The 17,887-nt window shown below is 36.3% G+C and overlaps 2 protein-coding genes across 4 annotated transcripts in view; one reads left to right on the top strand and one right to left on the bottom strand.

Moving 5' to 3' along the window:
• Window positions 1–17,887, top strand: part of Mipp2 (Multiple inositol polyphosphate phosphatase 2) — a 104,662-nt gene that overhangs the window by 21,045 nt on the left and 65,730 nt on the right. For all 3 annotated transcript variants that reach the window (XM_083135495.1, XM_083135496.1, XM_083135498.1), the window contains exon 6: window positions 1,466–1,616. In XM_083135495.1, the coding sequence (XP_082991621.1) occupies window positions 1,466–1,616 (151 nt within the window). The remainder of the gene's footprint in view (window positions 1–1,465; window positions 1,617–17,887) is intronic.
• Window positions 8,828–17,680, bottom strand: LOC145998635 (uncharacterized). The gene is made up of 6 exons (XM_083135101.1): window positions 17,244–17,680; window positions 13,581–13,722; window positions 11,270–11,659; window positions 10,762–11,207; window positions 10,066–10,313; window positions 8,828–9,239 (listed from the first exon to the last, which is right to left on the bottom strand). Exons 1-6 carry the CDS (start codon window positions 17,436–17,438, stop codon window positions 8,828–8,830), a joined length of 1,833 nt encoding a protein of 610 aa, XP_082991227.1. The 5' UTR covers window positions 17,439–17,680.

The following is a 17,887-nucleotide window of genomic DNA, read 5'->3' on the forward strand; positions in this document are numbered from 1 at the left end:
TGCGATGAGATCTTGAGTTCGATTGGCCGAATGTGGACGGGCATTGTCATGCAGCAAAACGATCCCTTTACTCAGCATGCCGCACCTTTTGTTTTAAATGGCACGGTGCAGTTTTTTTAAAGTCTCACAATATGTTTCCGAGTTTATTGCGTCACCACGAGGCAAAAAATCAACAAGCAACACCCCCTTCCTGTCCCAAAACACGGTACACATGATTTTCCGGACTGAAATTGTCTGCTTAAACTTCACTTTCTGGGGCGATGTTCAATGCCGCCATTCTATGGATTGTTGTTTTGTTTCGGCCACCCATGTTTCATCGCCTGTGACAATTTGGCTTAAGTACGTGTCACCTTCAGCTTCATAACGCACAAGAAAAGTCAAAGTGCTACCTAAACGTTTGCTTTTGTGCGCCTCAGTTAACATTTTTGGTACCCATCGTGAGCACAATTTTCGATAGTTTAAGCGTTCGGTAACAATTTCGTAGATAACACTTCTTGAAACTTCAGGGAACTCCTCTGATAAAGAAGAAATCGTGAAGCGTCTGTTCTCTTTCACTTTTTCGTCAACTTTCTGCACCAAATCGACAGTGATCACTGAGGGTTGCCCACTCCGTTCCTCGTCATGAACATTCTTTCGGCCATCTTTGAAAGCTCTTACCCATTTGCATACCATTCCATCACTCATGTTTTGTCCGCACACTTCACAAATCTGATGGTGAATTTCAACTGCTTTCACACCTTTAGCACTAAGAAAACGAATAACAGCGCATATTTCACAGTCAACGGGATTCTCAATCGGCGGAGGCATTTTAAATACGCAAAAGCAAATGTATACATAATCGATTGTTGCCGCAATGGCATCTGTGGCTTGCCAACAGATGTAGGTACACAGTGCGCATGCACAGGACACCGACCACAGCACTGCAGCGGCAGAATTTCAAAACGGTACTTACTTTAAAAATACGCCTCATATATTGATGTACAGTTAATCCTATGAGCTACCCAAATATACTGTATTATATAGATGCACGAACTTACATTCATACATGTTTATACATATTTCTTTTCCTAAAAAACAATTATTAGTTCTTATTCTCACATATGAATGAAGGTGTTAATTTGTTCTGTGATTTGCAAACAGTATAGTAGGCTATAATCTAGGAAGAAAACACTGGAAGTCCAAAAATTTGTTAATTCAATTGCCTATATCTTGACAGTGCATTAATGAAATATTTAACGTATAAACTTGCTCCAGAATCTTGTTTTTGCATGTAGATTTACTTGATGTGTCAACTTGAACACCCTAATCGTTGTTAACCCTCGGAACAATTTGGTTTAGTAGAGTTGCCAAATAAACAAACTGATAGAGTATTTACTTGGTAAAGTTTCCATGTAAATATTTTAATACTTTATCTTTTTCAAGTGGTTTCAGAGGTTTAATTTATCCATGATTTTTCCTTTGCCAGTTCTACAAGCTGTGCACAAAATGGATCAAGGAAGTTGATAAGAATCCATCTGCACTGAGTGAGAAGACCAAATTCTTACAGGGCCCTGAGATGAGACAGGCCATTGCCCACATAAGTTCTCACTTAGGTTTCAAGCAAAACTTAAAGCTCGGTAAGTACACTCATAGGGCTTACTTTACTTTTTAGTATACAACGAATAATTGAGTACAAGCTTGACAAAGGGGAAAAAAAGGATAGTGATAGATATGCCCAATTTTGTATCCTATTTATATCACCGGAAGAAATGCATTTAACTCTTCAGTACAAAATTCAGGAGGGCTAAGATTTTCAATTAGATGAGAATTACATAGATTTTGCAGAAAATTCACAAATCAAATTAATTTTGTAGATATTTCTGTCATTGTTAATCTATGTTTGAGTATTCATTAAATCATGCAATTGTGAATGAGATACATGCAGTTGTCATAATAAGGTTAAAGATACGTTAAGAATAAAGTAAAACCACATAAAACTGCTGTCACAGTACTAAATGGAAATAAATATAATTAAACATTTTCCATGGGTCCGAGGCTAAAAATCATGCAATGCATAAATATTGTAACCTGCCTGAACATATTCTAACTTTTTTTTGTGTGTAGGTTGTGACCAGGAAGATAGAGTATGTTACACATGAAAATGTAATATTCCTTAATGTATAATTGGGATACCAACATGCAAGAATTGTGTTTAATATTGATCATTCTCTGAACAGAATCAGTGTGTGTATAAACAATAGATGTCAAAGCGCCTCTATTCTCGTGATAACTAGACACCTTAAACATAGTACAAATCACACCACCTTCATATATGGCCATAGTCAGAATGTGCCATTTACACCTGAGATATATCCTTTCCCTAAGAGAAGAAAACAGAGCACAAACTTTTGTCCATGTTTAATTTTGTCACATTATGACTATTGAAGGTCACATCTTTATTATCTTGGTTGTAGGTTGTAGTGCAAGTTCACTTTTGCCACTGCTCAAGCAGAATTTTAGGAAATATTTTGATTAATTATATTTCTTGCATACCATGTAATGTTCACCAAATATGAAACTACATTTAGATCCTAATTTCTGCTCAGAGTGTATTGTCTTCTGAGTACTTAGAAAACCAGACACATAATTATGGGTCTAATACAGAATGAGGCGAAAGTCAGGTTACGTAGGAAAACAAATATGTATATACAGGGTGCAGCACTTAAAACCAAATTATCCCTTCATAAGATATCATTAGATGAACAATTTGAATGATTAAGTGAAATTAAAACAAAATCAAACAAAAGCAATACACCAAATGAAATTTAATGTTGTGTGTTTAGATTTCTCACCTTCACAATAGATGCTGAAAGTGTCCTCCACCCACTTCAACACACGTCTGAGCACGTTTCAGGAGATGCATGTACACCTTTGTTAATTCTTGAGTGGTGATGCTGTTCATGATATTCTGGATGGAGGTCTTGAGTTCTTCAATTGTGTGTGGATTTGTTTCGAATACTTTCCCCTTTAATATTCCCCACAAGTAAAAGTCACAAGTTGACAAGTCGGGTGACCGAGGAGACCACAGGCCTTTGCTAATTGTCCTCTCTGGAGTAAACATTTCATGCACACGGGATAGTGAAGCATTTGATGTGTGGCTTGTTGATCCGTCCTGCTGAAAGTAACAGAACTGATGCTCCTCTTCTGTCAATTGTTCATAAAACTCTTCCAGAATTCCCAAATACACGTTACTGTCTACTGTGGTTTCAAAAAATATGGGTCCCATAATGCATTGTGCGGAAATGGCACACCAAACACCAATCTTTTCGTCATGCAATGGCTGCTCGTGGATTACGTGTGGATTCTGTGACGACCAATAGCGATTGTTTTGGGAATTTACGTATCCCGACAGGTGAAACCATGCCTCGTCACTCATGATGAGCATCAATGGATCCAAAACACACTGGCAACATTCGTCAATAGCCATGAACAAAAATCCACCCTCTTCCCCAGGTCAAGCTCCCTCAGTTGTTGCACTACACGTATCCGGTAAGGTTTTAACTTCAGCGCCCTTAACACACGTCTACAACTTCGCTCACTAGCTGGAACCTGTTGACTTAATTTCCTCGTTGATTTACGAGGACTTCTCGCCATTATGTTCTGCACCTGCCTCCGTAATTCAGGTGTGCAGACAGATGGTCGTCTGTCCCTGGGAGCATTTGCAACAGATCCTGTACGCCTCCATTTCCCAATCAAATCCTGTATTGTGCATTTTGTTGGGACAGGACGTCCTGGAAATTTCTCCTGAAACAACTTCCTTGTTTGCACAAAGGATCCGGTGCACACAAAAGCTTCAACAATTGCAACACGCTCAGGAATCAAATACGGCATTATCACGGCTTCACCCAACAAGGCCTGATTCTCAACTGCTTTCACTCGACCACGGGTTCACAAGCCACCTGTTGGTGAGAAACAGAATTAGTAACTCATGCAATGCCATCTTCTGTTGACATGTTCATTTAGATGTTTTACATGTTCATTAGCAAAGCAATTACAGCGGGCTGGTTTTACGTGCCGCACCCTGTACAAACGTATACATGAATTGTAATGGTTACAGTTCATGTGCAGTATGCTCGAATGCATGCTTCAATTCAAACACTCCAGTTGCTTAAGACTTCTGCTAGTGTGATAGGGGTGATATCGGCTTTCTTTGAGATGGTCCAGTCTCTTAAATTATTTTAAACAGAATTTCGAACAGGATCACATATGTAACCTGACTTTTGCTTCACCCTTTAGATATTGTGTTTGGTTATCTATGTCTGTTGTTTTAACTATGGATATCTATGTCTGTTGTTTTAACTATGTTTTGAGTTTGTTTAGTTTCTTAAAGTCCAGTAATCGGGACTGGGCCTGGACTTTAAAGTGGATCCAAACCACTGTGCCTCCATTTGGTATTGAACCTGGGACCCCTTGATTACAAAGTGATGACATTACCACTTTGTGATCAGGGAGGTCCAACAACTATGCCTTGATAATATCTTAACAAGTTAATAATGGCATATCACCATATTGATGTGTTTTTTTTTCTCTGTCTTTTGTTCCTATAATATATGAAGGTGAGAGAAAAAAATGTTTTCATTTCATATTGCAATATTTTGTCTTGTATCCCTAAGGGTATAGGCTCAAATTGCTCCTCTTGCAGGGTGTTAAGTATCCCAGCCTATGTATGGATGTTCTTTGTGAGTTTCATCATATCACTCATCCACATCATTGGGATTAGTCAAAAGTGGCAGAAAAGCGTTGCTAAATAACAAAAGTCAAGTCAAATCAAATCAAAATCCAAAAAAGAGGATGTCTGGTGACGACCATATCTATCACTAAATGCAACTCTGTGACAGAGCATCCCTTTAATTGCCTGATCACAATTTTTTTATGTGGTTGAAATATTATAAAAATAAAATGCAATAAAATATGCCGTAAGTGCATAATTAGCTACATTAGCACGTGGTGTATGTTAGGCATACTAAAATTGAATGTGACACATTTTTCCATCGTGTTCCTTCCCATATATTTCTTTTAAGAGACTTATCTCAGTGCAGTGCATGCTACTTCATAAAATCCCGAGGAAATGGAGTGTGGTTAGAAGTTTAATACAGCAGCTGTCAGTGGTTGAATATTTGCATGCATTGATTTCTACTTGAGAAAGACCTATCTACTTTTGAAGATTGTAATGACATGTCTGATACAGTATGTAGTGTGTGTGTGTGAGAAAGAGAGGGGGGAGGGGATTGAGAGTGTGTGTGTGTGTGCGTGCATGTGCATAAAATCTATGTACATCTTAGCTTGCATATGTTGTTAGCATTTGCTTTCTCTATGTGCTACCTTCCTTGTTTGTTGATTTACATGCTTTTTCCCTAGCATTACTCTTGTAGCAGTTTAATATGAATAAAAGAGCACAAATAGTTAACTGATATGGTTGTATTCCCTTTTATACCAAATAAGTGTTCCTAAACTTCTGGATCTCTGATGTCTGTTAGACCATGTCACATGAAATAAAAAAAAGTTAGGTTCAATAAGAAAGAGAAATAACCTTATCGCAAATATTTGAGGAGTTCCTTATTGAATTATTATAATTAACAAAGTTCAACATAATACTATGCTATTGCAAATAGGAAATAAACTATATTAAAAATACGTTGCCGGTTCATGAAGATGCTATGTAGCTGTCAGGTGTTCCTATTATCCCTATAATGCTTCCATTCATCTAACTCTGGTTCACTTCACTTGACTTAACTCATCCACTTGTCCTACTTCCTTCCATTGAATTCTTGAGGTAAAACCAAACTGGTTGGTACATAAATGAAGAAGGGCGTGTTGAGAATTTCACTTGTTTTTTTTTTAAATTATATGCATTTTTTAAAAATCTATTTTTCTTTTTGTTCTTTTATTATGTACTTGCTTTTCCAGGTGGTGGAAAATGGTCAGCAATGGTAGTGAAAGCCAGTTTTTTTTATCTTAAATTGGTCATTTTTTTGTTCATGACTACAATTTCTGATTTTTTTTGTTTGTTTTTCTCTTTGCTGCTGCATTTTGGGGGATTTCCCAGTGATATCACATTTTTTTTTCAGTTCAATTAAAAGGAAGATATTCCTTTTATAATTTTCCTAACCTGTTAATGACTATTGTACTGAGAAAGTATTCTAATTATGAAGGCAATCCTTGAGCATACACTTTCTGTAAATGCTGAAAAATTTAAATATTACAGTTTGAGGGCCATGTTTTCTTCTTTGCTTCCTACTATGATATTCACAATGTTATGTTAGAAGGCCACTTTTGTTTGCAGTGCATTAATCTTTGATTATTTAAAAAAGCTGTCATGACTGTGGGGATGTTGGAGGCCAGATAAGAAATGAATCTCAGTGTCTGAAATGCTAATTTATCAGTAGGCTGTAATTAAATTGATATTTTTTTTTGGTATATTTTTTATTAAGTCAGTAATTTTTACTCCTTTACTAGTTTCCACCCTGCTTTTTCATTTCCACATCCACTGTATCTGGCTGGCCACCTTCCTTTCAGTGACCTTTTTATTCAATTTCCTTCACCATCTTTTTCATGCCATCGGTATTTGAGATTCATTATACTACTACTACTACTCTCTAGCCTTCTTAAACCCAAAGGTTCATGACAGCAGCAACACAGGCCTTCCATCTGTCCCTATTCTGAGCAAGATCTATATACTCTTTTCCATCCCTACCGATTTCCTTTAGGTCCATCTCAACGTTGTCCCTCCATCTTCGTCTTGGCCTTCCTACAGGTCTCTTACCATCAGGTTTCCCAACAAGAATCCTGTGAACTCCTCTACCATTCGTGCCACCTGGCATGCCCACCTAAGTCTTCTTGATTTAATAATTCTAATAATATCTGAACATGAATATTTGAGATTCATTATATTGCCCATAATGAATAAGATATTTCCGTAACGATTTTACTGGTTGTCCCCTCTTAGTGTATGTCAGAAAATAATTATAAACATACTATATATTAGGGACAGATTAATCGGTGCTATATCTGTGTTGGCCAATATAGACATATTGGTGTATCGGTAAAATTACCGATATTTTTAATGATCTGATATATCTATAAATATCTTGTCATTTAGTGCAAAATTCTTCCATTTTGTTATAATTGTTATACATGATCTCCTTCCCCTACTTTTTTTTAAAAAGTAAATGTCTAAATATGTAACTTCATTTGCACTGCAGTCACCTCGAAACACACATTTATTAAGGAGGTCAATGAACCATTCAGGTTCTTCAAGGACTATTTGGAATATTATATTTGATCAGTAGAATATCAGTATTGGCCAGAATTTCATATCAACCCATCCATACTACATATATTGATGAAGGAATCATACCCGAGTCACGTCGCAATATATATATATATATATATACAGTGATTGGAACGCTACATTTTAAAAGTAGCTTCGCTACAGCTACAGCTACTTTTCCAAAATGTAGCTTCGCTACAGCTACAGCTACATTTACCTAAAAGTAGCTCGCTACGCTACTCCTGTGCGCTACTCGCTACTTCGCTACTTTTTCGCTACTTCTGCATGAACAAAAAACAAGTCATGAAGATATTTGAAACTTCCCAGCTGTTAGTTAGATAATAGGCAGTTATCACAATACCAGTCAATTGATATATTTTTTGAGTTACCATCTGACTTGTTTTAACATTTTTGGTGGCAACAATTAATTTTTTAATGAAAAAAAATTATGAAGGAAAGATTTTGAACATAAAGTTTCAATTGCATCTTTTCATAAACTCCTAAGAGAATTATCAGGAGCATGAACCCAGAGAACTATGACAAGCAATATCTAAATTTCCTACACATCAATCATTTAATTAATAAATAAATCTTTAGCAATTTGAATAGTGGAAATCCAATATCCTCAATTTGGATGTCTAGGTACCTTTGTATAGTCATTGGATTACCTGACAGCATTTCGGCACCATGAATGTATAGTAGGAATGAACTGATACAGAGTCCCATGCATTGAATGGTATCATAGATGCTGACATCCTTTTTCCAGAATCTGCAGAGGGTAAATATCCAGAGACATTGGGAGTAAAATGAAGGAGGTGATCAAACGATCATCTTGCGTGAAAATCAATATTCAAGACAATAGCCTAGTTCCACTGGGGCAGTATCATAAAAAATATTACACATTCTGACCTACTTTGAATTATTACATCTTTTCAAGTATCGCCATTATGATGTATGTTGGCACTGATATTGATTCGAAGTAGTATTGGCTTAGCCCTAATATATAGATAATAAAATTATTCAGGTACTTGGTAAACTATACACCTGGATGTATAATATCCAAATACAGTACTTGATTATACATCCTCTACATACTTATTTGTCAATGTATCCAGATATCAAATAACTAAAGTGTGCATACATACATTATCTGTAATATCATTACATCTATCATCTGGATGTCCTTATCTTGATACTAGCCTTCAGCACAATTAAGCATTATTGTCCACTTTTTCCTCTCTACCTATTGGGCTGCACCCTCACTCATTGCATTCTATATCAACACTCAAGTTAATGATTCTGTATTACTGTTCTATATACTAAACTTTCACAATAGATATTTGGGGGAAAAAAATAAAGTTTTAAGGAAAAACCTGTCCTGAAGCTAGTTGCTGACAAACTTTTGGTATGAGACAAGATATTAATTTTATAACACTATTGAAAGTCCTATTGCGAATGTACAAACCACTTTATTAACTGTGTATAACATGCATGTTTGGTTTGTCCAATACAAGTTTTTTAAACCAAATTCAACTGTCTGTTGAACTTTAGCAACAGCTGCATTTCGAAGTTCTGGTCGGTCAGCCGTGTTCTTCTGCTAGAAAACAAGTTTCCGCCAACACTAAACAAACGCTCAACAGCTCCACTTGACGGCATAACAGTGTTCAATTTTATGAAAATTTCTTTGAACTTGCTACTGTAACTGTGCAGTGTCTCCACAGGTTTGGGACCATCCTTTAGAAATCTGCACAGTTCTTGTAGTTCTGTTTCCGATTGAGTTTGCTCAAACTTGAAGAAATCTTCAAAATCGTCTAGCTGCTTCTCTTCATTCTGACAAGCTGAACTTTCCTTCGTATCATGAGATACAGCTTTCTCCATCCATCTGCGTGCCTCACTCTTTTTTTCCGATTCAAGCCATGACAATTTGAATCTGAAATACAATAAAAGTGCTATATCAGGGTATTGGTTAACTACACTGAAGACAAAAAAAAAAAAAATCTTTGATGTCCACTTTGGGGCAACAATTTCAAGTTTATTGCAGGTTTACATTGAACTAATTGATTTGGTTTATTTTGAATATGAGAGGGAGATATTTGAAAAGTACAGCATGGGACAAAATAAGTGAGACAATAAATGACATATTGAGAGAGGGAGAGATCTAATCGCAATCGCAAAGATGAGGATGGGTGAAATTGATGAATGGACAATCACAAAAAACACACAATCCCAGGCTGGGCTTTGAACCCAAGACTCCTGGGTATCATAGTATGCTTTGATAACTACTACTGCACCATGGAAGACAGCTGGTTTACATTTGAACACTGAAAAAAATAATAAACAACCATGTTATCAAGTTCTGGAAACTATAAAAGAAAACCTCTTAGGCTATTGAGAAACTGCATAAAATAATATATGAGACAAATGTTAAAAAAAATAGTGAAAAGAAACAGCTGAAATGTATACTTCACATAACAAGGTATTATTGGCCAAGACTAGATATCCGCCTCTCAACCAAAGACAAGTTTAACATTGGCATGCACTAAATAAAATACAGGTTGCCAAGAAATTATTTTGAACATCAAATAAAGCAACTATATTCTGATTTGTGCACATATGAAAGCACGTAATTGTTATCTTAAAAGAGAAGTTAACAATGTTGATGTTTTGTTATGTAAAGTAAAACATCATGCATCTTTCATGTGAATAATCAAGATATAAAAGACACTGCAGTGAATTAATTCCAGATAACTTCTTACCTTGGATGGAAACAAGCAGCTAGCACTGTATCCTTATCCCATAAAATGCCTGCAAACCGTTGCTTCACACCATCAACAATAGCTCTGGCAAGGGCATCACAATGTGCTACATCCCCAGAATCCAATTTCAAACCAAGTATCCGGAGAAGTTGGTGGAGTGTGGGAAGGAGATATCCAATGGACACCTTCTTGTCTCCCTGGAGAATGTCAATTGCTTTGGCTAGTGGTTGTGTAACCTCAGCATATTCCTTCAAAAATAAAATGTACGTTACTTTAAAACATTGTAGGAATTAATTTATTCATTTGTAAATATAATGTTTGTTATAGCAATAAACAATGGTGAAAATATTAAAAACAATTCATAAGCATGATTCCTTCATGTACTTTAAATGTAGCATATCATTCAAAGGAAATCCATTTTGGAAAAACACAGCAAACAGTTTCTAATCTCCACAATAAAAATGTATGTTAATAATTTCTTCTGATTCCAGCACAAGTGTATGCATCACTTAAAATTTATGAGAAAAATATTATGCAAATTCTGCACTTTGGAATCTTAAAAAGTACACTATAATAATTGAAGTCAAAAATTAAGAATATTATAGCAGTTTGTAAGTACAGCTTGCAATGACTGAATAAGTTAAGAGTATGAAATGAGTTCCAACTACATAAGTAATTTTATCATATCGGACCTACCTTCAAAAATTCAATCTCATGTGGAGAAAATCTGCACAGGCCAACTGCATCAGAAATTGCATGCACTTTCTCCTCATGCTTTGTAAAATGCTGACATAGTGCCGATACAGCAGAATGCACTGAATTCCACCGTGTTGCATTTGGTACAATCAGACATGCACCAAGCTGTTTTTTCACTATGTCAGCAACCTGGGAAGACTGCCGGGATTTATTCCACAATGCCTGTGCTTTAGCGAAGGCACTTCGGAAGAGCCTTTTGTAATTTGCATCTGATGATGCAGCCTTTTCTGAATCTTTCACTGCAACAAGATGTAAAGTGTGTGCTGCACAGCGAATGTGGGGTGGCAAAGTGCAATCTCCTGTGGCAAGAATTTCTGTAATTTCTTCTTCCACCACATCAGACTCTTGGCTGTCCTCCGGCTCACTTGCAGAAAACTCCTTGAAGGCTTTCACGAAGTTTGATCCATTATCAGTTACCACACCCACTACTTTATTATGAATGTGGTACCTGATAAATATGTCCTGCAGCTCTTTTGCCAAACATCGTAAGTATGGCTTCCTATGAGACGCCGACATGCAAGAGCAGCAGATTTCCTCTCTAGAGACAGTGGATCCAACCAGTGGCAGGTTACTCCTAAGAAGGACCTATGATGTGCAGTCCAACAATCTGCTGTGGCTGAGACAAAACTGACCTTTTCAAATTCGTCTAACATTGAAGATTTCATTCTTTCATATTGCTCCCCCAACTTTTTCTTTAAGGTCGCAGAGCACATCAACTTCTTCTTTGTTAAAGACTGCCATAAGTCACTGAACGATGGTCTGTCCACCTCAGAGAATGGATGCAACCCATCTACTATCCACTCAAGCAACTTATTGTCTATACTCTCTTGGTTTTCCCCTACAAATGAAAGGATATGAAATTTGATTAATGCCATGAAAGATTAAGAATTAATTAAAAGTTTCAATATATAATTATAATTATCAGTATTCAACTAACATGCATGCAATCTTTAAAACATAAAGGGGGGGGTGAGAAGAACAGTTTACTTTCTCTTGGTAGATAAGGTTTAGCATAGTAACTAGCATAAATAGCAAAAAGTGGGGGGCAACTACACCCCTAATCGCCTCCACTGATTAACATAAATTACTGACTGAAATGAAATTATATATCTTTAGATTGACATCCATTTTCACGAGAAGCTGTGCCCCCCTCCCCCCAGCTTGAACTCCCCCTGGACGTCCATGATGATACTTATACTCCAAGAAATTTGTCATACAGTGTAAACATTCAGATACACGTTGCAGTCTCATTGAACTATGTAGTGAAATACAAAATGAAATTATCCTGACCTTTAAAAACACAATTCTTGAACCTTTTTAATGTAACCAGTGGAGTTACAAAATATGATTGCATAGTACATTGTACCTTCCGTCTTCCACTTCAGGATAAAATCCCACCCCCAATAACTTATTCCAAAATTTTTTCGTGAACATTGGGCCTCTTCGTAAGAGTTTCTGAAAAAGCCTGAAATGGTACGTTTACTAGACATGTAATGTGGAACAAATACATAGAATGTATTAACAAGAAAACTACCCTTCACATTACAACTTGCTTAAATAATTTCCTGATAATTTGAAAGCAGCTGCAATTTTTGCTCCAGTAAGAGGAAGAACAAGAACAAAAATAAACCATTTATCAACAATAAAAAAACAAATAAAATAAAAACATAACTCACACCAAGCTCATAGGCAGTGGTTACCAAACAGTTCACTGCAGCACACTGGATGGTTTACAGGCGCACCGCGAAATGTTCTATTTTACTGAAATGACACTCCAATGTATGTGCTTATTTAGTACTTTTTATTATGTGTAATATATTTCTGAATTTGATATATGTGTTTATTTTTTTAACTTGAGGCAAGCAACCTAACCACACTAACTGAGCGTTGCCAAGTGTTAGATAGGCCTACATTCTGACTTTGGCACCTCGGAAAAATCTTGAAACACTAAGGGTGCCGTGAAACAAAAAAAGTTTGGGAATCTCTGCTATAGGCGATTATCGAAAACCGCATACAGAGCACTTAATGAAAGAAAGGAAGAAAACAATCATAACAACAATGCTGACTGAAGAAAAAAATCTGCCGCTGCATCTCTTTACGTGCTTGTCCATTGCATACAATAATAACGGTCTTACTTCATTCAGTACCTGACATTCGGTGCTCAATGTGACATGACATAATATACACTCTAACAATTAGGGTTTTCAGTTGAACGTAGGGGATGCGGAAGAAAATTAAGGGGCACGCAAGCACCCCCTCGCACTGCCCATGGTTGAAGACAAAAGAATTGTACAATAAAAATTATGAAATTGCCAGTCCCTATGGTGGATTTGCTAGCATTAGCATGCTACTTCACAGGGTGGCCACTCTAAGACCATGAAAAAATTCAAGTATAATTCCCGGTTTTCAAGGCAAACCTTCCAAAAATTCAAGGATGCAAGCAGAGGTTTTCTCTATTCCAAACTTACATACTACCGCCCCTCAATAAAAATATTAACAATATGAAGAGTGTGCGATTCCAATGAATCCAAAATTCCACATAATTCCCGGAACAAAATATTCATGCATAATTCCCAGAATTTCCGGTGAGTAGCCACTGTCCTTCATCAATTGGTTTGGATCGTGGGTAAAGTATGGATGTGACTGTCTCTTTCATTCTCTCCATTCATCACAGTCACAGTTCACTCATGAGCGGTATAAGAACGATGAAAACCAAAATAGAAATCCCAAACATCAATATGCTCTCACAAATAACTCACCTGAAAAAGAGAATCTTCCATCTTTGAGGCTGCTTAATTTTAACTGCTTCTGCCGTTGGTTGCTATCGCAGATCTCTCTTTTTCTCTTTCTGCTTGATTCGATGGATTTATTCAACTCTCCCAACTTCTGCTCATGTTTTCTCTAAAGAAAAAAATATTATGACTATAGGTGCACAAATGAAAGTGCAGTGATACAGTAACAAGATTTAATCTCTGAAATTTTGAACTTCTTACAAAATACTTGGGATTTAAAATAATCACAGGAAATCTTACACATGTTACCATACAGCAAAATGCCACGGGACCATTTATAAGGTTCTAATAAGAATAAAAGTTGCCGAGACTGTCATGAATAAATACTGTGGAATTCCATGGCAACTTTCTCCCATGTTACCTCAGAAACGAAAGACGTGAAGTTGTCTTGAGATAAATAATTCTGCAATGGAAACAATATATACAATTTTGGTCCCTAGTGTTTGTGGGAAAACACTTCCCTTAATGTGAATAGCATGTCATGAGAGAAGACATTGGGTATTGCTTCTAGGAATTAATTTGTTTTTGCCTCATGTGTGTGCCTACTAGGGCTGAGCTTATACAAGTGGTATCTGTATCAGAAAGCATCTTTTCCATTTATCAATACTGGCAGATACTTTTTTGTTGTTTGATTCTACGCAGGATCCACATAAATGGCACAAAACACTTTCGCAGAGGCTAATTATCCTGGGAATTATGCAAAATTGGAAGTTGTGCCCGATTTATGTGCAAAAACATTGAATTTTGTATTAGCATAACATAAAATATTCATGAATATTTTAAAGCAAAAACTTTGGTAAATTTATGCAAATAATTAGAGCAGTATAATTTCTGATATCAATCAATATTTCAAAAAGCTTTTATCATTCCAATTCCCAAGCATCCAAGTGATATTGGCTCAGCCTTAGTGCTTACCCAATGGCAAAGTGGTAACATAAATGTTATGTTTGTTTTTACGTTAACGTCAAGTTTTACTGGGTTTGAACACTAGAGGATATCTGTATGGATATATTCTAGCTCTATGAATGTGCACACATTCCATTTAATAACGGAACTGAAATTTGAAGAATGCACTGAAGAAACTGATTAGTCAGTTTCATTTTTTGTCTAGCTATGAATTCCATATGAAAGCAGTATGTTAAATTTTAAAATAAGTGTTTAATTACACTAGAAAGAATGAAAGCTGTGAATAAGAATAATAACTAATAATTTTTTTATTCATTTCCAACCCTTGTGGGGAGGAGGGGGGACGAGGGTCAAGAATTTTGATTCATACCTTCTACAGCTCTACTCTTTCATAACTTGTCAAAACACCTTATTCCACGAATTGAAAATCCAGGACCCCAGATTCATAAAGTAATGCAAATGTCTCCAAGTTTGTGAAATCAGATAATGAGAAAATGTCACTTCAACATCATTCCAGGCTATGGCTACTCGGATACCTATCTGTACACTTTACTCACAGTCTCAACATTTTCACTACAAAAAAGTTATTCTGCCCTGAGAGATATTTATTGGAGGGGCAGGAAGAATATCAACTACAATGAAGTGATTCTTATGAGGTTATGCAGTTATGTTCAATTGCTCTCAATACATTTTTTTTTATGGAGTAACTATTTTCACCAGGTGGTGAAGCTAGCTTTGAAGCTATTTTCACCAGAATTTAAATTCTCATGTGTATGATCTCCAACCTGGCCTACTACATGTATGTGTGCATTCCTTAATTGTTGATGTGTAAGAAACTTATGTCGGCGTGCATTTATTTTCGTATGGACAAGTAATTTTTCTTCACACTATGAAGTTTGAAAAATATCACAAGGTGTTCTAATATGAATTGGTACTGCTAATATGTCACATGATGTAGTATGAAAGGGGCATTGCATTCCTTGTGCTTTCATTGTTAGGTTAGGCAGGTCACTTCCAGCATTAAAATTATTTGTAAATACTTCCCAACACCAGATCATGTGATTTCTGGTCTTAACACTTTCTGCTATTCTCACTACTTTGTGACAGTAGTAGTTGCACCAATTTTACTTTAAATTAACTCCTTAGCAGTAACTTAAGTACTACTGCCCAATGAGATTTTAAGTCCACTTTATGCACAGTTTGGCTAATCGGGAGTGGGCCTACATTTTAAAATCTGAACTACAATGTACCTCCACTGGGTATCAAACATGGATGTGGGTAACGGTTTAGATTATTTTATGAATTTTTGTTGTTTTTTTCAAATTATCCTAGCAGTAAGACTAATCTTAGAATTTTGGCAATCATTATCACACAAAATTTGAACCTTTGTTTGGATTTCGGTAAAAGTTATAAATGTTGAAAAAAACACTTAAAAATTACCTTAGGCGAGCATGCGTGCTTCCCACGGACAATGCATTTTCCATCGTGAAGCAACTTAAGTATTGTAGACTAGTAGAAGTAAATCGGAAGTTTAGTAGAATACATTTAGGGACTTTATTTTAATGCTAAGAAAACCAAACCTGGCCCACCTAACATAACTATGAAAGCACACATCTTTAAGTAATCACTAAAACTCCGCAGTATGTGTTAACAGACTTAAATCTAAGCATATAAAAATTGCATTCGTAGAATGATGAAATCGCAATGCAACAAAAGAAACTTGCGCCAAATACAATGCTATGGTCAAGTATTTACATTTGTTGGTGAAAATAGCCTCGTATGCTATTCCCACCACCTGGTGAAAATAGTCACTTCCATTTTTTTATGTCTTTTGTGGTCATATCACACGTGCATGATATTAAATGACAATGAACACCACACTGACTTAAGAACTCCACATTGTAGTAGCTCCTGATTAGTGAAAAAGGTATTAAATTCATTATAACTCTAAATTTCAATTTTCGCACTGTGAAATTCTCTGCAATCCCTTTGAAAATTCTTATTTAAGCGGGGAAAAAAATAACTTCGATTGAAGACGTCGATCAAAATTCCAAGCAACAAACATTTCGTCTACAATATTTTTTGCTCTTCCAAAAGGGTTGAAATAACAGTACGTTGGACAATTTGCAAAACGGCAGATTAGGCCCAAAATATTACTATATTCATGAGAAAATGATTCGGCCAAGCAAGAAGGTTAGATAATACCGAACTTTGTATTCGGGTCTTGCTATTTACGGGCGAATGTTTCAAAGTTGAGGTTAACACACACACCTCAATTTTATGGGCACGGAAACTTTGGAAATTACTTTCCAATACGAAATTGGCGCACAGTTGGAGGTTTCTTCGACTAAAACTAGGTGCACGTTCTGCACAATTTTAAAAACTTATTTCGGAAACTTTCGCATGCTTCAATTAATCCTTCCAAAGTAATACATTGGACAGAAGTCGAAAATCTAGTACTATTTAATGAAACAAACCACTTACCGACTTTGAGCACTACATGCCTTTGTTCGAAAGACTGTCCAAATAGCACACAGGAGAAAAACTGTGTAAAATGTACAAATGTATGATAAATGTTAATGGTTACCAACTGGCAGGTAAACAACGTGGCATGTAATTGCATTATCTCTACATTTACACACTTTCAAGAAATTGCAATGAAACATGTGACCGAGTTTATATCTCCCCTTTCATTATTATTATATCCTTTAATTTTACACTTACCTGTAAGTGAATTTTCATATTGTATGTGCTGGTCTTCGTCACCGACAATTCGTTTCCTATGCAGCAAAGATTGCAGCTTACAATGAAATTTCCATTTTTCCCTGTCCTCTTGAAAGTAAAAAACTTATTGTATTCTTCCCATGGCAACTTCTCGCGTGGTTTGCTTCCACAATCGTCGCTGTCGATATCACTCATAATAATAACGTGGTACTATAAAACAAAGGCGACGCACAAAATTAACGGGCTCACGAGCTTCCACTACCTCCCAAACAAAATACAAATGAGATCGAGAGACCAAAGACGAAGGTATTTATACTTTTTCCTTTAGGAACAAACAACAAAGTTAACGCGCTACACAGTTGCATGGCAACCTTTCTTCTTCTTCTTCTCTGGTAAACACTGTTGCCACGTAAACATTTACCTCAAAACTCCAACAAGAAAAGTAGCGGTAGCGAGGTGATTTTCGCTACAAACTACAAGAATTTTGTAGCGACGCTACAGCTACAGCTACAATTTATAAAATGTAGCGCCGCTACAGCTACAGCTACAAATTTTGTAGCTAGCTACAGTAGCGCCGCTACAAGTAGCGCGCTACTTCCGACCTCTGTATATATATATATTTCATTTTACAGTTTTTATCCTAT

This window comes from Lepisma saccharinum, chromosome 14, assembly GCF_977018435.1.
Source record: "Lepisma saccharinum chromosome 14, izLepSacc3.1, whole genome shotgun sequence".
Classification (NCBI taxonomy): domain Eukaryota; kingdom Metazoa; phylum Arthropoda; class Insecta; order Zygentoma; family Lepismatidae; genus Lepisma; species Lepisma saccharinum.

Coding starts and splice junctions, on each gene's coding strand:
- LOC145998635 (XM_083135101.1), bottom strand. CDS start 17,438: ATGAGTGATATCGACAGCGACGATTGTGGAAGCAAACCACGCGAGAAG. Junction 11,660..13,580: donor TGGAAGATTCTCTTTTTCAG/GTGAGTTATTTG, acceptor TTTCATTTGTAG/GGGAAAACCAAGAGAGTATA. Junction 11,208..11,269: donor CTGCAGGACATATTTATCAG/GTACCACATTCA, acceptor ACTTCGTGAAAG/CCTTCAAGGAGTTTTCTGCA.